The following is a 22,045-nucleotide window of genomic DNA, read 5'->3' as shown; positions in this document are numbered from 1 at the left end:
TGCTGCAAACAAATCATTCAGATTCTCAGCAATGTCTTTATCTTCTTTAATTTCTGCCTTTAATCTTTGGTGATCTTGTTTCTGAACTACTAGTTAATAATTCTTGCTCTTCTGACTGACAAACCTGAAGCGTTTTTATTTTACAATTTTAGTGTTTTGCAGTCCACCATACTTACTTTTTATTTCCCTTTCATCTCATCTTTACACTAATTAATAAACAACTGTATTGGAAAATTAAGGTTAGATTTTCAGATTTGGAAGGATTTCCTGACACTCAGTTGTACTGACTTCCTCTTTGCTTGCCCAGTATTACTGTTGTTGGCAACATACATGCCCTCCAGACTCTATTATTGTTCTTAAGTGGAATTCATGGCATCTTCTTCCACTCTTCCCTCAGGAGCTTTCTTGACAAATCCTCTCAACACAGCCAAAACCCAGATGCTCTGAAATTTCAGTCACTTTTTTGTACTTTATTTCCCATTAAGCTACAGGATTATATTACATTAATATGTTTGCTAGAAGTCTCAGATGCAGTCTTGTCTTGAATTCCTTCCTGAATATCGATTAAGAACCAAAAATCAGGTTATCAGGATGTAGGCATCTAGAAAAGACAGCATTTTGATCTGAAATTTCATACTGACTTTTGTCTCTGGCCCAAGCTGGTAAAAAAGGCACCTACCCCCTGTTTTAATACTTTCTAGAGGCAGTAATCAGACAGTAGCTGGTAAACCTGGGGTGTGTAATCCATACCAGTGGTGTTGGAAACTGCTTGTCTGCAATAGTGCAGTGACTAGAGCACTTTCCTCCAGACATGGAAAGGCTGCATGGGAGGGAGGTCAAACCATCATTGCCCATCTCAAATGAAGCACTAGGCCACCTGGCAGGGAACTAGGAGGGAAGAGGGCACACTCTTCCACTTGTTGGGATGGGGTTCCTGTCTCAGAAAGAACTGCAAAGCTTCTGGGGTGAAAGGAGGCCAGACCATTGCTTGGTTTGGGGCCTCAGAGCAGAGAGGTCTCCTAGGTTTGAGTCAGTGTGCTGATCCTAAGTGCTTTATTTTATCCATAAGCTCAGTGCAAAATGGTCCCTAAAACAAAGCATGTAACTTCCTGTCTGGTGCCTGCTGAGACTCCTCTTCAGTATGTAGGAAGAGCTTATCTTTCTGAGACAGAGATGTGCAGGACCACATTAAAGTTGTGGCCTGAGCCCTGAGCCATTTCCTGCTCACAGTACACTCCTCAGGCCCAAGGAACATCCAGCTCCTGCCTGAAAACTTGACACTCGTTCAGCAGAGTGAGCTGAACTGTACCTCAAGTTCACATGAAAAGCAAAGGAATTTGAACAGGCTTGCTTTGGGCTGGTTGTACTTCTTCCTGAATTGCTGTTCTTTAGTATTTTCTTCTGGTTTCCTTCTGCTGACATACCTAAGCATGGTTGAACAGCAGAGTTTCTCCATTGCTTCCCTACCCAGCTTATGCCAAATCATTGCTCATGTAGCAAAAGCCCCCACAAAGTGTCAGCTGATCGTTAAATCATTTATTGTTAAGAAAAAAAAATTAGAATCCTACCACTGGCCATTGAATTGCTGTTCATGATTTTAAAAGACAGGAGAATAAATGCAGCACAACAGACATAATTCTCAAATCCTTATGCCACTGGCCTCCCCAGGGGATCTACTCCAAGGGAGGTTTGGCCATCCTCTCTGTGATGGCTCTTTCCTCACCAGCCACTTCACCTCCACCACTGGCCATGCTCACTTCAGTCACAGAGAGATGGGTTCAATAAACTCAAAATGGCTCATAGCATGATGGTGGCTGCAACTAGGGATACACCCAGATAACTGCAGGAAGTTTGCTTTTGGCCTCTCTGCCTGCATGTAGAAAGATCTTATTTTGGCTATACCCATTCAGATAAAAAAGACCTCAGGCTGAAGAACTGGGGAATTAGATTTATATCGCGTATAAAAGCCTGGTCACTGCCTGGTTACACATGCAGAAATACTCAGAGACAGAAGCCCTCCTGCAACTTGGGAAAGGCCTTTGATGTTCCCTTCCATTAAATATTCTTCAAGTACCCAGTCTGGTGACTTGATGTTGCTACAGTCGCTCCCAGGGCATCCACTAACCTGTTCCAGTTCTTGCTGATCTTTTCTGGCCAAATTTGAAGCCTCTGAACCAAATGAGATGAGAGGATGCTACTAAAACAGCAAATCGACAGAAAACGTCACCACAACCATTTGACCTCTTGCTCTGCTGAGACACTCTGGACCGAAAGAAACCCAAATTCCCCTTCGCCACCTCAGATCTTCCCACCCTGAACTACTCGCAGATCTTCGCACTCGCAGGGCCCACAGGTGCCCAGGTGCCGGCGGGAGGCGAGTGCCCCGTGTGCCGAGACACGGAGAGGGTGCCCGGGAGCTGCGCCCCGCACTCGCCCCGCACTCGCCCCGCGCCGCCCCGGGCGCGCCCTCGCCGTGCGGCCGCAGAGCCGCCTCTGCGCTTACCTTTGCCAGGCACGTGTGCGCGGGACGGGCCGCCCCGAGGATGGCGCAGGGAAGCTGGCAGGGAAGCTGGCAGGAAGCTGGCAGGGAAGCTGGCGGGTCGCCGAGGAGCCCCCGGAGCGGGCGTGCTGCTCCCCACACGAGGCAGCGGGCGCCCGGCGAGCGCCTGGCTGGGGCACAGCGCTGCTCAGGCGGTGGCTCCGGTGAGGGCAGTGAGCTGTGAAGCTGCTCCCCGCCTCGGCGTTACCATCTCGCCAGCCACGCAGTCCCGGCGAAAAACATCGCCTTCAAGCACTGCCGTCATCTCCACCGAGGGCGCAGGGCTGGCTGGCTGGGAATGGCATCGCACACCGGACCGCGATGCGCGCCTGGTTAGCACCGACACCTTCTTCTCCCAAAAGAATACGAGGACCCCAAAGAGTAACATGCAACACAGATGGAAAACAGGGAGGACCGCATTGAAAGATGCTTCTGGGTCAGGGCTGTGCCGCTTCCCGGTCCAACAGCACCATCTCCTGGGTAACCTCGGCCGCTCGCTCGGCTGCCGGCGGCCCATCCCCGAGCATCTCCCGGAGAAGAGCCCCCACTGCTTTCTTCTGCCATCAACGAAAGGGTTCAGTTTATTTGCTTTCCTTTCAGGCACTATCAATATTTTTGCAATTTTTTCCTTTCACATCCTATTGCTTGCCTCTCATGAAGTATTACAGATGGATGAGTAAATAAATGATATACCGAATAATTCTAGAATCTGTGTATTTTTTAAATCAGCAGTACAAGACACTCATGAATACCAGCCCTAAATCTGCTCTCTTCCTGAGCTGTGAAGGTTTAAATATGTACCCAGTCTTCATGGAGCACATCCTCTTTGAAGTATTTAAAAAGTGCTTCTTCTCAGAGACTACCTATATCTCCTTCACAGAAAAAAAAAAAAAATCTACTTGAAGAGCTTTTTAGGGTTTAGACAAGAGAAATTATGGGAAAGAGCAGAAACGGTAGATTTCATAGTATTACCATTCAAAGAGGAAATACCGTCTGACAAGTAGTATTTCAAAGATACTCCTTGTAGTGTGTATTTGAAAGCTCTAAAATGCTTGTTGAGATACCCCCCATAAAAGCACGTGGTTTTCACTCACTCGATTATAGGCTTAAGACTAAAGGCTCCAAAACTTTATTCTCTCTATAGCTATTACCATACAAGTAACAAATCACTTCTGTATTTCACTTTCCATTAGTTTGCAAAGTGAAGATTTGTTCCACTGCTTTGAGGCTAAATTGTACATAAAGTCCTTCAGGCTTTGAAAGCTGTACTTATATAACAAGCAAAAAAAGTGTAAGTCAATGATATTTTCTTCGAATTCAACACTCCTCCAAAGCCCCTTTTAACTTAGTTTACCGTTAAATGCCTGGCAAAATTTTACGGAAGCTCATCTTTAAAAAATGCCGAGTAGGTCCCTCGTGCATCCTTTAAGTTAGGAGGGACGACACGTAACTATAAATACAGACACATGCACCTGCACCTGTGCAGGAGTAGTCTCATGGCTTTTTATGTAAAACTACTGCAACAGTGAAAAGAAAAATAGAATTGTCCCTGTTGTTTGCTAAATTAACATCTTTCAGTGGTAAAGTTGTTTCAAAATTCATATTGAACTTGGCCTTTAGATTCTTCTTAGGTAATTATAAACCGTCACCACCTGCACATACTTAAGGTAAACAAGCTCCTTTGGAAATTACAACATGTATTTCTACAGCTAGGAAAAAGTTTCTAGAGACTCCCTCCATCCTCAAGGATGTTTAGTTTGTTTATTTACTTTGATTCTAAAGGTCTTAAAAAATTAATGTCATTTGAGAAGAAAAGTCACCCTTAAAGGGTTTTGTTTCTTCTTGAAAATGGAGTATAAGCCAGCAGCCTGCTGTTCTCTCAGCATTTCTGTTGTCCAATTGAGACGTGATCCTCAAAACTGGGAAGATACAAATGCTTGTTGATTGCATGCAGCACTGCGAATTCATCTCAGTTACACCCTATGACAACCATGGATTTTATGGAGTACCAAGGTCTTTCTAACTAAAACCCTTTGCTCCTGGCCTGCTCCCTTACTTCTAGAGAAACAAGGCATAACAAGAAGCCAGATGATAAAAAATAAATAAATTTGGAAATAAAACTTGAATCCACTTAGCTATTTTAGTCCTATTTTCTGTGTAATTAAAGCCTGCTTTCCCTAGGAGATTCCAGGAAAAACTTCAAGTAGTTAAATCAGTGAGGACTTACTATAGCCATGATCAGGTCACATCAGAGACAGCACTGCTTTGACGAAGCTATGAAACAAAACAAGCAGCATTCCAAAGAGAAAGCCAGAACCAGAAAATGGACCACAGCCCTTTACAGACCAGTGTGTTCCTCTCAACCCTTCAGCCAAAAAGCAAGCTCACCCTGCCACCCAGCACCATTAACACCTTAACACTACAACACCTTAACACCTAACACCATAAACCCTTCCCACTCTCTTAACCTTTGCTTATTGTCTTTCCACCTTTGCTCGCAGACTCCTTACAGGTAACACGTATCTTGTAACTAATGAGTGGTTTTCTCCTACACAGTCCTGTAATATGGATATTGAACACCCCTGTGTAAGAAGATCTCGTTTCTGCAGAAGGGACATGCAAATCAGATTAGACAGGATTTATTGATCAGGCTGCCAGCTCTGCTTTTTAATATTGCCCTTCTTAGATGCAGGCACTGCCAGGGTCTTACTGGGATTCTTGGTGACAGCTCAGAGATTTTCCTTGGTACAATTCTTTGATTTCATGTTCCCAAGCTTGATTGTTTTCTATGCACATTGATAGGCTCCCAGAAAAGTCCTGTCAAAGATTTCTAGCCCACTTTTTAAAGAGAACTAGAGAACTCAGCGAGAGCACGAAAATAAACCTACATGTTGTCAGACCTAAAATAAAGACACTAAAGTATTTCAGGGCATTTAGATGGTATAATTTTTTTTTTTTTGGAGCAGACAAGCAATGGAGAATATTGACCGTGTCCAAACATTCACTAGCAATATTAAGGCAAGGAACTCATTAGGGCTGAGAAACACATTTAATGTGTAACCCATTAATATGCCCTGAGTTGTTAACTGCTGTTTTCTCAGGGAAACAACCTTCGTGTTAACTGATTTCAATGCTCCCAAATCAAAATTAACAGAACAATAGCAAGTGTTTGTAACCTGCCTCCTTCTGCTCCTCACCAGAACCAGTTCAAGAGGAGCAAAGAAACCTTATCCCACTCCACCCCACCCCCCACTTCGGTGAAGGTTTAACACAGTAGATCAGCTTTGGAATACAAACTATCTCATTTGCTTAAACCAAAGCACCTTGTTTTATATCTAAGAGGTGTGAAGTGCTAGCAAATGCAAAAGATTAGCTTAATTTATGATCTGGTGAATAGGTTGGTTCACTCAGTTCAGCCTTTTAGCACAGCAGCAACACCAAGGGCATCCTCAGAATGTAAATAATTAGGGTACTGGTTTCCAGTTTGGCAAATACTCATACTACAACCTGATAATAGAGTAATAATCCTACATAAGTTTACATGCATTCACAAGTATCTTATTGTAAGCTCTCAGCAGGGCAATCCAACTAAGACGGATCCAGCAGCATCTCACCAGAGGAGCAGCCAGCCGGAATTCCTGCCCGGCACCACACACAAGAACACAAAGAGCAGGAAAGGGACTGGCAGCTCCACACACCCAACCTTGATCCATAGACGCCCTGCAGGTGGCAACGCTCCTGCACAGCCCTGCCGCCTGTCCCGTCCTTACCACAGCAGACCCAACTCCAGACCAGGCAGTTTTGCCTCTCTCTTCACCAAAGATGGCAAGGGCACGTCCCCATCTTTGCTCTTGGCTGTCCCCAGCAGCTTCAGCCGGCCTTCCCATGGTGTGCTCTTGACCACTACTACCTCTTTGGTCTTCATTTTATGGCAGAGGAATCAGGGAAGAACTAGCAGCAGTACCAGCTACCCCCATCCTCTCCCTCACCTCCCATGACAAGCTGCTCCTCCTGGGGAGAAAAAAAGTCACCCTTTCCTCCACAGAATCTGTCACATCCTCCTGACCAAGGACTCCTCATGGATCCTTCCAGCTGGCACCAGCCCCCCACTATTAGCTCAGCTCGCTCATTGATTGCCACCCCACACTCCAGTACTATCAGTTGCTTTCTCTCACTGCCTAAGAGCACGAGAAAAGCAGGTGTAAATCTCTCAAGAGAGGCATGGGTTTCTTCCTCAAAAAAATCAGTTTACTTGTGCCATCCCTTTGGGATTGGAAGCACATGCTCCCTCTTGCCTCTAGTTTGAGGGACAGCAGAGGATGTTGAGCAGAGCACACAATACTGCCCACCTTCTAAAATGATCCCCTACAACTAGTTCCTGGGGGAAAATACTCCCAGTCAACAAAATAAAGCTCTTTGTGAGCATCTAAAGCTTTACAATTTAAGTAGATGGTCATTTTTTTATTGCAGCTGGATTAAAATGATCATTTTTATAAATGTAGAACAACTGCTCATGCACAGAGGAAATGTATGGCTTGCAGGGGAATGCAGGCAAAAGCCCCAATTTCATTCCCCAATCTGTGGCTTTGTCACACACACTTTACAGAACCACTGTTGCTTTTACCTGCTCAATAACATGTTTCAGTCATGCAGAGATTGATATAAACACTACTATATATGTTATGCAAAGGTTTAATCAAGTAATTAAAATCTAAAGAGGAGTAGAAAGCAGAGAAAGTAGAAAAACTTCCATGTTTTGTTAAAAGCAGGAACCCATACTGGGAGAAAAATTTTGCTGCATAAAGACTACCTGACAATGCTAAAGTTCCCTTTATCTAAAATTACTAGCAGGTACTACTTAAAATATTCAGCTTGTGCAGAAGACTAAAGATCTATGACACACCAAGTTTGGGGGATTGTTTTTTTAATAGATTTATTTGGTAGCCAGACTAAGAGTTAGCCAGTGAAGCAGAAAATAATTTTCTTCATTACCTTTTTGTTTACTGTGTACATTCATTTCAATAGGTCAACATAAATAACCAAAGACTTTTGAAATTTACTTCTTTTTCTGAACATTGTTTTACATTCAGAATGGCAAAGACTACCTGTGATTAGCCATAAGAAAGTTCATTTAATTTGAATTCAAATGCTCAGAACAAACCTTCATCAATACCTTAAGCTTTGCATGAATGTGATGTGGCACATGAACAGAAGAAAATCTTGCACTCACACCTCCATGCCTTACAGCCACAAGTGACTGCCCCGAGTGGAACTTCCTCCTACACCATGGTCACTCAGGGACCTCCTGTGGTGACCAGTGAATACACACAACACACACACACTGTATCTAATCCTGCTGATACTGACTGCGTTACAACTATACAGCAACTTTACTGTTAACAGTTTGGCAAATCCTGTGCAGAATGTTCTAGTAAAGTTTCTCCACTGCTTGCTCAAGTGAGCAGGAGAGATTTAGAACCAGAACTTGCATCAAATCTATGTTGTCTACAGGTTCCAGTCCTGTTCTCTTTCACTGACCATTCATAATTTCTTCTTTCTCCAGAACACATTTTCCATCCTATGCAGTGGAAAACATGTTAGGCTTCAAATCAAAAGCAGTATCAGTTGCAGTAGTCATTTAAAATAACGAGCAACTACTGTAGACAATCAACATAAAACACAGTTTATTTCCAACCATTTGCCTAATTCACATGCAAACTAGTTTATATTAATTCAACTGCATTTAGAAATAGCTTAGTTAGCTTTTAACCTTAGCAGTATTGCTATAGAGCTGAAGCTACACTGGTTAATAGAATTTGTTTTCATTTAGAGAAATGTGCTTAGGTAGGTACTGAACACTTCAGAGACTTTCCACAAAGAAATATTTATCTATTCAGTAACCTCTGTGCTGCACTCATCTTACCCACACGAACATTTCATCTGTAAATCCCATGTTTAAAGACTATATTCTCCTGAGCACATCAGCCAGGAGAAAACACTTGGAAACACAACAAATACAAAAAGATAACAAGCAAATAATACAAGATTACAGTAATAACTGAAGTGTTCTCCTGTACTATTTCAAGCTAGAATACTGAGGCCTTAAACAATTCCCACATTTTAGCACTGACACAGAACTGCCATACACAAAGTATAGAAGCAGGGGGAAAAGCTGTTTTGCAAGAGGTAGAAAAGGTTTTATAAAATATTTAGGCACAATTCTTAGCAGTTTTAAAAGCCATCAGAAAGTTACAAAGTAATAATGACCATTATAAATGTATTTGTACAAGTTCTGTTTATTTTTATCCTTTGGAATAAAAGTATATTTCATGCACTCTCACATAATCTTTTTTCTCCTATATTGTTGGAAAACTGTTTTTCTCCTACATTGTATGTGATTACACAGGTTTTACAGGCTCTCAGAAGTCTTATCACCAGGAGTTAAACAGAAAAACAGATGCACTATTACCTAACGCTTTTTCAGGAGAAGCAAGGGAATGCAAATGCTGTTTGTATATGTTCATGTATCAAAGAACAGAGAATCACATACATAAAATCCATAAAAATATTATTAGTTCTTTCGGTTTACTCCCACCTCAATGAAGAAGAGTGCTTTTAGAAGTGAACTTTTTCTTTTTTAAAACACAAATTTTCACAAACGTTTGCTTTACAGTGCAGTGGTTATACTCAAATTTTCACAATACCCATAAATCGAAATACCAAGATCACTACATTTTACATTTACCATGAGCTAAGAGACATTCACTTAGTGTCAGTTCAAACAGATGCCTTCTTCAACCTAGAGTACGTAAGGCTTTATGGGTAACAAGTTCTTATCAAAGATTTGCTTTATTCCTGTCACAGCATTTTTTTTTTTGCTCATTTTACTTTTTCTCTTGGTCTTTTTCTGCATCCAGAAGCGCTGAACGGATTCCTAGTTTCTTCAGCTCTTCTACAAGATCTCCATTCTGATGCATCTGGAGGAGTATATCACAGCCGCCAACAAATTCACCATTGAGGTACACTTGTGGGATGGTAGGCCAGTTGGAGTAGTTTTTTATTCCTGAATAAGAAAAAAAAAATTATTAAAGGTTTCCCCCCCCTCTCCTAACAGAATAGTATTTTAAAAGGAATGCATTGCTTCCACCTGACTCTACCATTGATATTTGAATTTCTTTCCCATTAAGGCAAAAAGTTATCTATGTTACATGAGCACTATCAGGAAAAAATTATGTTAGAGTTAGGTTTGGTTCTCACTCCAACTCAAAGATGTGGGTTGAAAGATATGGAGTCAGCTCCTATACTGACTTCAAGCAGGAACTGGAAAAACACAGCATCTTTTTTCACTCCCAACAATAAATGACTCTTTCAATCAATTACAGAAATGAGAAGTACTGAAAAATACTGAGAACTGTTTACTTTCTGTTATATTTCCCAGAGGGACTTTAAAATATTTTATGTTCTTACTGAACTCATACAGTTACACTTATTCCTGCAATTTCCATTGCAAGATACATTTGCCCCTGCAGTGCCCTTATGAATTTTAAATTGCTTTATCTTTCACTGCCAGACCTTACAGCACATGGGAGGGGCACAAAGACTGAAGTCTCTTTAAAAGTACTCATTTAACAAAACACAGTTCAAGTCAATTACTAAGTACAGAATTCAAGTTTAAAACTGTATTTCACAGAAGGCAAATGTAAGACCACCCAAAAATATAAACTGATCAGCTGATACACACTGCAACCAGCTTGCACTTAGATATCACACAAAAAATTACACAGAAGAATCATTGTATCTAACTTGCCACTTTTTAAATGACCCTTCACACAAAGCCGTTATTTCTGTAGCAGAGGAAATAGCTAAAACCTACTGCTACCTATTTTTATAACACAACCACGAGCATTTGATTGGATGACAAGTTTTGAATTCAACATTTTTATGTATTTTCAAAATGCAGTGCTTGGAATTTTTCTGCCAAAGGCACGAAAGCCCATATAGCAAACTTAAGCCTACAGAGGTACCTTTTCAGAACATCAGAGCCCACTCACCTTGGAAGCCAACCCTCCATCAACAAATATTAGACCTGAATAGCTGACAGCACAAGAAAACTTGTTTTCCTCTTAGAAAACATTTTAGTCTCTAGAGACTATAAAGGCAAAACCCAGAATACTCAAGCTAAAAAAATAACCATATAAGGAAATTATGCTTACTTCATTAGAACTTAAACCACTTTCTTTTTTAATAAATATGTCTAAGTGCAAAAATATACAATGGGATTATTACTTTAATGTATAAAAGATGCAATATAGCTAATAACTCCCCTTACCAAAATATAACATGCTTTAAAAATCCACTAAAGTAATAGTAAACTAGAAAAAAAGATTGTTGTGACAAAGTGTTCCTAACCACAAAGTACATCAGCTAAGAGATTTTATTCTGATGTCAGATTTTGTGCATGGGCAACCAATGTTTCGTAAGACCAAAACAGCAAGTTCAGCACATAAATCAAGGTCAAAGGGAACCCATAACCACCCATCCTCCATCATCACCACCTGTAACTTCTTCCTTAGTTTGCAGAACTTTTAAGCTTTGATGTCAACTTGATTTAACAATAATTTTTCTTAAATGCTTTTTGGCCTTTGAGTACCCAAAACTGCTTAAACTGTCCTACGTATCTTTTAAGCCATCAAAGTTTCAATGAAAACCTATGTTCCATGATTAAGACATGCCTAAGGATGACCGTGGTCAAAGAGCCACTGCAGATATGAAATAGTGCCTGTTTTTCTTAAGATACTGCAATGCTAAACATGAATTGAGAACTAAGGGCTCTGCATAATAAACCTATCGCTAACAAGCATTCCAAGGTAACATTTACACCAGTAATTCTTCCACAGAAATATTTTCTTCAAGGACCCAACTGCACACACATACAAGCACTGATAGTACTTTTAATGACCTATCCACCTTCAGATAAAAGTAAGAATACAATCAAGCTCAGTTGCTCTGTGTGCTGCATTTCATGTGCTGGACAAGCTGCTTTAAATGCCTCCGTGCTGGGGCTCAAACTGAACACTCCCTCCACTGGCCACCCAAGCCTTACTCGGGGCAGCAGTTACTGACACTGCTGCAGTGGTGTTAAAGCAAGTTAGCCTGGCTACACCTGCTGCACTTGGGATGCACATTTGTGATGATTCTTTTGGTACACAACATCCAAAGGGATCTCCATCTCCCTCTCTGCAGATTGGTTCCTTGCTGCGCTTCAGAAGCTGCAGGCTGTGCTCTGAATACTGTTTGCTTTGGAAAACCACACTCCACAGGTCAGGGGATCAGTCTGACAGCTGTGCTAGCTCACTTAAAGGTAACTATGAAACCAGGATCAGTGCAAAGAGCTACTGAAACGGGTGCCCAGCACACTCCCACCCCTCTCCCCAGCTCCAGCTACCAATTCTCAGCCTCTCTTGCCAGCATTAGCACTAATGAAGGATGGGCACATGCCTCTCTCCAACAGCCTGCCCTTACTACAAATGTATAAGCACATATATATTCAAACATTTAAGTCAGGTTCAGGTGAACACAAAGCTGGTGGCCAGCTCACATACAGCAATCTCCTTGCAGGTCAGTCTTTTGTTCATGTACTTGGTATTTTCACAGCTAAAGGTTCCACACCCCACCCCCCCCCGATACATGCAGTGCAGATTATGTTCACAGAGAGGGCCTAAGAAAGGCTCACATGCTGCATATCTAACTTTTTGGCACCTGAGGCCAGATCTGGCCTTCAGTCAGTCACTGCTGAAATACAGTTGGCAACTTAGAGAAATACAATTTCAAGCAGCCCTGTCCTCTCCTCTGTCAGAGATTGCCACCCACAGAAGCATGCACCTCCTGGCTTTTTAGTGTGCAGTAGGTAATACAGCTGAAGCAGTACAAGAATACAAGAATTCTGCTGCCCTTGAGAACACCTGTGTCACTCCCCAAGCCTTCAAGGCTCTGTTCTTCATGCTGGCTCTGGCACTCAGCTCACAGTACAAACTGCTACTTCAACTTGCAGGCCCAGTGACCCAGTTAATAAATTGAGCTAGCCTTCTGCACAGTTGGACAGGTGCCAAAGCTGGTGCACGGAAAGGAACAGAACAACTTCTTTAAGCACCTGAGAACCAGCAGAATATTGTGCAAGGGTACACTCTGTAACTTCATGCTATGTAGCTTAGACACTGGAGGGCTGGATCAAAACACTAATTTCAATTTAAAGCTCTGGTAGCCAGGAGGGCAGTAACCTCTCTGATCACCTAGCACAAGCCCAAGTTCATATGGAGGAAAAATTTAAGTGACACAGGAAGAAAACACTACCTATTCACATGGTCAAGTCCTCAGAGACTCTAACTTATAAATGAACTGCCCATTCACAGGCTCACAAAAGCCCCTCAACCAAAAGTGTAATGCTGATGGTTTGATTTCAGGGTTTTGTTTCCTCCTTTTTAGTTTATGAGTTTGTTCTAGTAAACTGTACAATTAATACACTCAGATATGTAAACAGACTTTAGAAAATTACCATGATTTGTTCACTTGCCAAAGGCAGAGGAAGATTTATTTGAACAAAACCAGCCTCCATTAACAAAAGATGTCATTACATAGAAATTCAAGTATCTAAGCTTTTATACCATACCAACTGTAGCTGTGAATTGAAAAGCAAACAAGGACTGGAAAAATCAGGCTTTTAGCTAAGAGCTAATGAAAAACAGAATCAGTCAGATGACACCAAAAACAAAGGAGAACAAAGTCACCTGATACATGCCAGCATGTGCCTTTACAGCACATTTTAGTACATTCTGGGCAAGAACTGTTAATGCCATGCACCTGCAAGACTAAATATTATGTACTTGTATATATTTTTTTTGGTTTTAAAACTTTCTCAAATAACTACATAGAACCTCAACAGTCAGATATGCACGTTGAAGAGGGAAAGATGAAAAGCATTACCAGAACAGGTTACTGGCTTTCCACAGCTGGCAAAAGAATCTAATATAGAATAGCTACTACCACTTGAGCTGCAATGGTGAAACTATTACTAAATATTTCTTATGCAAATGACTAGCATAATTTTGTACTTTATCAAGAGAATCCCAGCAGGCAGTACCAGCTGGGAATGAAGTAGTACAAGTCCAAGCCATACATGAAATTTCACCATACTGTTCACAGGAAAGACAAAACCTGATAACAAAGAATTTCAGGGGTCTTTAATGCAGCTCTCTATCTCTGAACCAGGCAAGGCAGCGTGGCACAAAGAGCCTGATCTCCAAGCATCACCCTGCACACACAGCTGTGCTCTGCTGATAACAGACCTCTTGGACACAGGGAGGGTCACAAAAACCAAACCAGGGCGTTCGGGCAGCAACAAACTGATAGCAACCTCAATGGCACATCTCTGCAATAAACTTCCAGTTCGACTAATACCCAAACAGAATCATAGAATTAATTAGGTTAGGAAAGACCTCTGAGATCATCGAGTCCAACCTATGACTGAACACTACCTTGTCAACTGGACCCTGGCACTACATGCCATGTCCAGTCCTTCCTTAAACATCTCCAAGGGTGGTGACTCCAACACCTCCGTGGGCAGCCCATCCCAATGTCTAATCACCCCTTCTGTGAAGAAACTCCTCCTAGTATCGAACCTAAAGCTCCCCTGGCCCAACTTAAGACTGTCTTCTCATCCTATCGCTTGTTGCCTTGGAGAAGAGGCCCATCCCCACCTGGCTACAACCTCCTTTCATGTAATTGTAAAAAGTGATAAGGTCACCCGTGAGCCTCCTCTTCTCCAGGTTAAACACCGCCAAACTCCCTCAGCCGCTCCTCACAGAACATGTGCCGCAGACCGTTCCCCAGCTCCGCTGCTCTTCTCCCCACGATGCTGGCCTCCTTAAAAAAACCCAGAGCCCAACCCAGCCCACCCGATAAAGCAAGAAGCAAGTTACAGGTGGGACAAGCAGGCAGGGGCCGCTCCCACAGTGCTCGAGGTCAGCGGCGTTAAGGCGAGCCCGACCTCCCGGCAGCTCCCGAGGGCCCTTCCCACCGGGGAACCGGCCCCGGCTCCGTCCCCCACCAGGAGCAGCCCAGGGCTGCACAGGCCCCGGGGAGGCGGCACCCAGAGGTGACGCCGGCCCGGCCCGGCCGGGCGCTGACCTTGGCGGAGGTCGGGGTCCTGTAGCACATCGTGGGCGCGATAATCCTCCACGCCGTGCAGCCGCAGGATCTGCACCACGGCGTTGCTGAAGCCGCAGAGCGGCTGCGCCGGGCTGCCCTTCATGAACACCACCACCGGGTGCTCCCGCACCAACCGCTCCACCGCCTCCCGCGATACCGAGCCGCCGCCGCCCTCAGCCCCGCCGCCCTCCCCGGTCGCCTGGCTGAGCGGGCGCCCGGCCCGGCCCCGCAGAGCGGCGGCGGCGGCCCCGATCCGCCACCCCGCCCGCACCGCCGCGCTCATCGCCCCGCCGCCAGCACCGCCGCACCGCGCCCGCACCGCCCGCCGACTGGCGCACGGCGGAACGGGCCGCCGGGGAGCTTCCCTCGCATAGGTGCAGGCACCCGCCAGTCAGAACCGACAGCCAATAGCGCTGAGATACAGCCAGACTTGTCCCGCCCAGCAACCCTGAGGTGCTTCGCCTTCCTAGTGGAGGGAACAGAGCTGCTGCGGTCGCACTGGAAGAGGGACCTGTCAATCTAACGCGGATCTGTTAATCCCGCCCCCCCGGGGATGCGATTGGCCAGGCTGCCGCGGGGCGGGGCTTGCCGCTGGATGTCCGGGCGGGGGGGCCGGCGATTGGCTTGGGCTTCCTTTCGCTTCCGGGTAGCGGCCGCGCTCGTGGGGTGCTGCTCCTCCTCCCGCCTGGGCCCTGCGCCATCCCCGGGATGGACGGGCCGCGCTTCCCCTCCCGCACCCCCACCGCCGGCTCCGCGGGGCCGTGGGGAGGGCTGCACAGCATGGCGGGGGGGCCCTGCCGGGTGGCCGCTACTGTGCTCAGGCTCTCCCTTCGGGCCTGGGGGGACCCGAACACCCCCGGGCCCTGCCGGCGCTGCCGGCCCTCGGGCGGGATCTGGGTTTTATCCCGCTGGCCCTTTGGTGGTGCAGGCGGTGGTGGAGCTCCCTCGGGCCGGGGCTGTTTAAGAGCCAAGGGAAATCCGTGGAGAAGGGACTGAGGGAGCCGGGCTGCGCTGGAGTGTCGGGCGGCTGTGCGGGGTGAAGCCGCGGTGCTAAAGCGTTTTCAGGTGGCAGCGGGGAAGCTGCTCTCAGAAGAGCAGCGCCGTTCAGTCGGCGCTTTTGGTCTCCGTAGGCAGCGGAGCTGTATGTGGGCAGCTGGTAAAGGGCTGCATGGGTCTGTCTTCCTTCGTGGCTTTGGCTGTGTTCAGGGACCGATTTGTCTGCGTTCAATTGTCCGGGTTTGGTTGGTTTTTGACGGGATAAAGCAGGCGGTTTATCTCACTGAGAAAGTAGCGGTGCTTTGCATGCTCGGGTTTAGTGCTGGGAGGGGAGACCCGAGTAGCTTTGCACAGCTTGACCTGCCAGCTTGAGCTGGGTAAGGGTGGCAGCGGGATGCAAAGATGGGAGCAAGATTGGGCTGGCTGCCTGCGCAAAAGGATGGTTTAGTCGGTGCTGGAACAAGGGCAGAAGTGCCTGATGTTAGCCAGAGAAGCGCTGGATTTGGAACGTGTCCTGCAGACGGCCGTGCGTGCAGCCAGCTTTGCTTGATCTCCTGGGCAGATGCCGTATGCTTTCCAAGAACCTGGCGCAGAGCGTGGCGGTCTCCTAAAGCAGCAGGGCCTGTCCTGTAAGTAGAAGAAAATGTTGAGGAGTTTTCCTCTGTGCTAAAATGCAGTCTCACAGATAACAAGTCACAGTGTATTTTGAGTGCTAATTTATATTGCGGCTGTAGCATCTGGACTTCTGGTATATTAATGACCATTTGTCTTACATATATTTGTAATGAAAAGGGCTTTTACCATCCAGTTCCGTTCTTGTGAGAACTTTGCAAACAAGACCAGCTTGTTTTCAGCATTCAGAAGAGTGCTTGCCTAATTCTTATTTTATGTGGAATCCAGCTGATGCTTGAGAGAGCTTTGTTTTAATTTTTTTGAAGCCACCCTCAGGATAATTTCTGTTGCCTTTTATTTAAATTTATTAACAATTGTTGCAAACTTACCCCTTGCCATCCCGTGTGCATAGGTTATGAATAAGTACAATGTTGCTGCAGTTTTTAAAAGTAGATGTATTTATGAGGAAATACTTTCCATGTTTAATCTGAAGGCAAAGTTCATAGTTGTGTTGCTGATGAACACCCTGTATTTTGTGAGTTGGTATGTTTTGCTTTCAACAGAACATCACAAGTCAGGCTCAACCATGGTGATCAAGACACAGAGAAGTGTTTGCTTTCTGTGGTTGATATGTTGTGATTAACATGGTGAAGGTTGTGCAGTATGAAAAAAAAAAAAATGTCCTGTTCATGCTAGATGGAACTGCAGTAACTTATGCAGAGCAAAAGTATGTTTTCCTATTTGTTGAACTGTTTCAATATACAAAGACAAAACAAGTGTTAACTGTAATAGCCCAAGTGGTTCTTTTGTCATTTTAATCAAGTATAAAGACTCCTGCCACTTTTAGGTCCTGGGTGGTCAAAGTGGAATTTAATAAAAATTGATTGGCAAGAAAGATACCTTTTTAGTCTTAAAGACAACTAAGTGCGGTTTTTTTCAACAAAATATTGGGCTATGAACAGAACACAGTGGTATTTGCCTTCCTGAATTTTCTTCTAGCTATTTCTGCAAAGGGATGGTTCACTAGAAATAAGTAACATAAAGACATCAGACTCAAGTGTAATAAACCCTTGTGAGGATAATGTTCTTTAAGAAATTGTGTAACCACATTTGTAGTTTAATCCTCTGTAGTCCAAGAGGTGCCCTTGGTTGTTGGTACTCTGGGCATACCAGGCTTGCAGAGAGAGCACCAGTGTGAGGAAGCCGAGGCATGACTGTCAGAGGTGCAGCAGCAACATGCGCAATATTCCTCCAACAGCTGCCATTCTGTTGCCACGGAGATAATGACTTTTCCCGTGTCATTATTGATCTATCAACAGTAAGAGCAATTCTGCAGTCTGATATTGTTTAGCAAATAGAGTAATGTCTGCTGAACACTGAAAAAGCTGCTATAAAATGCTGGAAAATTTCTCAGAAGTCTGTGTACTAGGTTAAGTAGAAGTACTGAATTTGTAGTTACTGTGGTTTTATGAGATTGGCCTATGACATCTAAAGCTTAACAGAATGCTCTTTAATAAAATATTTAGTATGGTCAAATGCTTTTGGATTATGCAATATACAGCACTAAATTAGTGGATAAACACTTTTACCTACTGATTAGACTTAGAACAACTTGTCCATATACGCTGTAGAAACAGATAATTCTGTCACCAGGTCTTGTCTTCCATTAGTCTAAGTGAAACTTCTTGTGTTTTCCAGATAATGATTTAAATCATCTGTTCAGAAGAAGTATTAATGGGATTCCCATAAGATTCCTGACATTTTGCTGATGTTCCTGTTAGAAGACCTATCACCTCATTTTGAAAACATTAATAAAAGCACCAGTGTTCAAGCTGCGGGGCTTAAATGCTCACAGTTAGTCATAAATTGGGTTACCTTCAGGCATTCTGCTGCAGAACAGAATTATTATTTATAAATTTGTGGTTTATTCTCATATGGTGTACAAGAATGATACTGTCAGCAGAAAGGCTTTTACTTGTTTTTAAAAGGGGGAGGGTTAAGGTAGTCAGTGAGAAAGAAAGCCTCGTTTCAGCTTATCGGAACAGAACACTTCTTTATGTTCAAGTCCGATATCTCTGTGTCATTCTGGGTTGTGATAGTGACTGGAAATGAAGTCCTTTATTGTGCCCTAACAATTGAGCTCTGTTTAGGTGGGGATTTTTTGTTTATTGAAGTTTTTAGGTGGGATGGCTTGAGGTCCAGCTGTTCTGCATGCCAGGTAAATCATCTCAGTGTACCATTAGGGTAACATCTGGAAGCACCAACATATCCTCAGTTCTGAGAGCATTACAAATGCTTAACATGTACCTACAGTTCTGGGCTGCCTAAATTGTGAACACTGAAAACACATCTGTGAAAAGTTCCTGGTTATTTTGGAAATGTACTAGTTTGAAAAAGTTGTGCAACAAACAGCAGAAATGTAAAAATGCTGTGGGAGTTTTACTGGGTTTTACTGGGAAATTGACATTTTGGAATCTGAACAGTATCTAACTTCCTGTCCTGGATCTAACCTGGAGATCTGTAAGTGAGTTTGTTTCTGAACTGGATAGGTAATGAAATAATATCTATGGATTTATGGCATATTCCCAAGATGGTGTTTGTGTTAGCCTTAAAGTACAACAGTCCATTTCATAAATGAGAGAGGTGAAAAATATTTACACAATTACCTGTGTCATTTTAACTGATGGGGATAAACATGACCTAAGGCACTTTTTGGACTTAAATTATCTAAGGATGCCTTTGGCAGAGGGGGGTCATACTAATCGTCAAAGGGAAAATGTCCGAGCCCCACATTTAACAAAAAGAATGTAAGATCACATTCAAGCTTGATTGTAGACCTTTAAATGAGGCACTCTTTAGACTTGAAGCTCACTTCTTAATGACACTGATATCACTGTGTACCTCTTTTCACTCTGCTTTGTTAGTTGTGACACTGTCGTGAAGCAAGGACAAGTAGTACGACCTCTGTAATAGAGAAGCAGAATTATTCTTTGGGATAAGCAAGTTGCTTGCAACTGTTCTGAATGATGAAAATCTTTTAGATCCTTGTTTCTGATTTGCAGGTGGTAGTGGTTCTTGAGTCTTTCAGTATAACGGAGGAAGCATAATTTTATAGGCATCTATTTCCATGCAGAACTGAGAAATACTACCTCTAATGAGAACACCTCTTGCCTCTTTTTACCCAGGAGTTAGGAATGCTAAAGTGTTTCATGCGCCTTAGAAAAAGACTGGCCAAACTCAAGAAAAAAATTGATCTGCTAAATAAAAAGACACCATTATGGTATCAATTCCTGAGCCACAGAAGGCTAGGGAGTGGGGTTGTAACTAAACACATGTCCTGTTCTTTGCCTCCTGTGCACTCACTTGTCCAGTGTCACAGAAACAGAGTCTTAAGCTCTGAGTATGGTAATTTGGACAATTGTAATTTATTTGAAGTGCTGGAAGTGTCTCGGCCTTTAGTAAGGCTGGGAGAACCCCAGGGCACTCACTGCCTGTAGGAAAGATTCTTGTGCCCCAGTTAAGGTCTGCCGGCACACTGTCACAGTAGCTTTCATTGGCTTAGTTTGTTTTCAAAACGTGCAGGTGCCGTGAGGCAGCCGAGCATCTGCGATTATCGTGTATGTCGTGACCACGAGGGGGCCCTGGCAGCTCCGGTCTGGGCGAGCCCGGAGTTACACGCAGCGCTGGAAGGGCAGGGCTGATACCTTGCTGCCTCAGAGAGTGGTTACATCCCTTCTTGTTCAGCACTTCTGAATTACCTTACCTCTTCTATATATATATTTTTTTCTAATTACAGTGTTTTGCTGTGTAATTTTGAGACATGCACCACTTTACCAAAACTCACCTCAGCTTTAATAAATAGCACTGGCCGTTTGATCTCTTCTTGTGGCAGAAGACAGATAGTACCAAGTGTGTCATCACATGTGAGTTTCATCTGTATGAGCTATTATTTCCACAAGTAAAAATTCAAGACTTTTGCACACATCGCTGTATTTGTAAAACAGATGGAATTGCTATGAAGAATCTTAATGATAAGGTGTTTTGTAAAGAGTTTTTAAGCTTGGTACTACAATATTTCAATAAAGATTTTTTTCTCTACACACCCTTTAGTCTTTCTTTTTTTCTAGGAATGTGTGTATACATTTTAGCATATTTTTAAGTTCCTGCAATGTTCCTTTGGAAAGGCACTATAGCCAATGTTGTGACCCTAAATCACATGAATTGCTGTTGCTTACCCTTTACTTGACAAATCTAAAAGTCATTCAGGGAGCCTAGAAACTTTTAATCGAAACCCAGGTCTTTGGTGCAACTGTTCTCAATGTGGTTTTATATTAGATTTGATATAAATAAGCTTTCATTACTGTAAAAATGTTGAGGGTAATTCTTAGCTATGTACTGCATGCTTGTGGAAGTGCAGAGGGGATATTTGAAAGCAGGGATGAAGAAAAGTGAGTAGCTAAACTAAAAGTAGTCTTTGCAACCCATGATACTTGTAAAAGAATGTTCCTCTGGTGTACAAAGTGTTGTGCAAAATAAAATGATCCTCATCTCCCTTGCTTAAATCTTTTTGTGTATACTGAAACTTTCCGGTTTTTATGCCCACTGGAGTTGTTTTGACTAAAATTTCCCACAGGAGGTAGGCAATGGTTTATGCTCTGATAAAGAGAACTGGAATTTGGATGAGGCAGATGTAAAGTGTATTGCCTCTCAGAAGACAGCTGTGGTGTGGAATTTGAGGGCTTGAAACTTTACTGAGAACTGATCTTTGACAGGAATTGTGTATGGAAATCTGCCCATGTTTGGCTGCAGTATGAGCTTCTGCAAAATTATTTGTATATATACAAACAAAATTGAGCTGAAAGTATCTAGGGGTTTTGGGGGGGGGGTTGTTTGTTTTTATTTTTGGGGGGTATATTTGTTTTGTTAGGGTTTTTTTGTTTGGTTTGTTTTTTTTTTCCCCCAAGTGTATGTGATATTGTCCCTGTTTTTCTGATTTTGTGTGGGCTGGGCTAAATCCTGTTTCCAGTAGCAAAAGTCGGGGGAGAATGTGCAAAGGTATGGGAGGCTGGGACTCAGGTAGAAGGGAACTGTATTTCGTAGACAGCTGCAGTGGTTACTCCTACAGGTGGATGGGGCAGTGTCTTCTTTCCCAGCCTACTCCAGTCATTGTTTCTGTCCCTTCAGAGCAGGGGCTTTTCAGACCAGATGTGTAATCTTAGATGGGACACTTGAGACAGAGTATGGAGACAGGAGCAGGAGTCAGGCTGACCAGGAGTGTGGATAAGGCTGTAGCAAGTAGGTCTGATTGCACAGATAGCAGAAACCACTAGAGAAAAAACTGGGAGTACAAGTGTTTGGGGTAAAAAAATATAATGTACCATGAAGAAAATGGAGGGAATAGGAATGAAAGGGCTAAGGTTTCGTGGCACATGCAAAACAGGCTTTCCTAAGAGCATAGAAACAAGTCCTTAAAGCTTTTAGGGGAGAGTTTAGTGGGAGCATGTCTCGGCCTTGTATGTCACCTTGGTGATCAGTGTGGTGAAGGGCAACAAGCTTGTGATCTTACATTCACGCCCTGCACAAGTTACCGGAGTCACATTCTGATCTGAGGTGGTTTGTGCAAGGATCAATGTGAACTTGAGTTGTGAAGTTTTGTGTTGATTGACTTCTAAGGAACAAGTGTGGATCTAAGTT

General features: G+C 43.6%; 1 protein-coding gene, 1 long non-coding RNA gene and 1 other non-coding gene across 3 annotated transcripts; 2 read left to right on the top strand and 1 right to left on the bottom strand.

Moving 5' to 3' along the window:
* Positions 1-8,201: 8,201 nt before the first annotated feature.
* On the bottom strand, positions 8,202-15,065 carry GLRX5 (glutaredoxin 5). Its single transcript, XM_042047298.1, has 2 exons — positions 14,723-15,065; positions 8,202-9,602 (listed from the first exon to the last, which is right to left on the bottom strand). The coding sequence occupies exons 1-2, from the start codon at positions 15,024-15,026 to the stop codon at positions 9,424-9,426; spliced, it is 483 nt and encodes a 160-aa protein (XP_041903232.1). The 5' UTR covers positions 15,027-15,065; the 3' UTR covers positions 8,202-9,423.
* Positions 15,066-15,242: 177 nt separating this feature from the next.
* Positions 15,243-20,453, top strand: LOC121673697. The gene is made up of 2 exons (XR_006019285.1): positions 15,243-16,368; positions 18,050-20,453. It is a non-coding gene; the product is annotated as an uncharacterized LOC121673697 (long non-coding RNA).
* LOC121674248 lies at positions 17,474-17,747 on the top strand. Its single transcript, XR_006019501.1, has one exon.
* Positions 20,454-22,045: the final 1,592 nt, after the last annotated feature.

This window comes from Corvus kubaryi, unplaced genomic scaffold (genome assembly GCF_017639235.1).
Source record: "Corvus kubaryi isolate FWS band 111438036 unplaced genomic scaffold, C.kubaryi_AGA036_p1.0 66, whole genome shotgun sequence".
NCBI lineage: Eukaryota > Metazoa > Chordata > Aves > Passeriformes > Corvidae > Corvus > Corvus kubaryi.
This window is presented reverse-complemented; position numbering and strand designations above follow the sequence as displayed.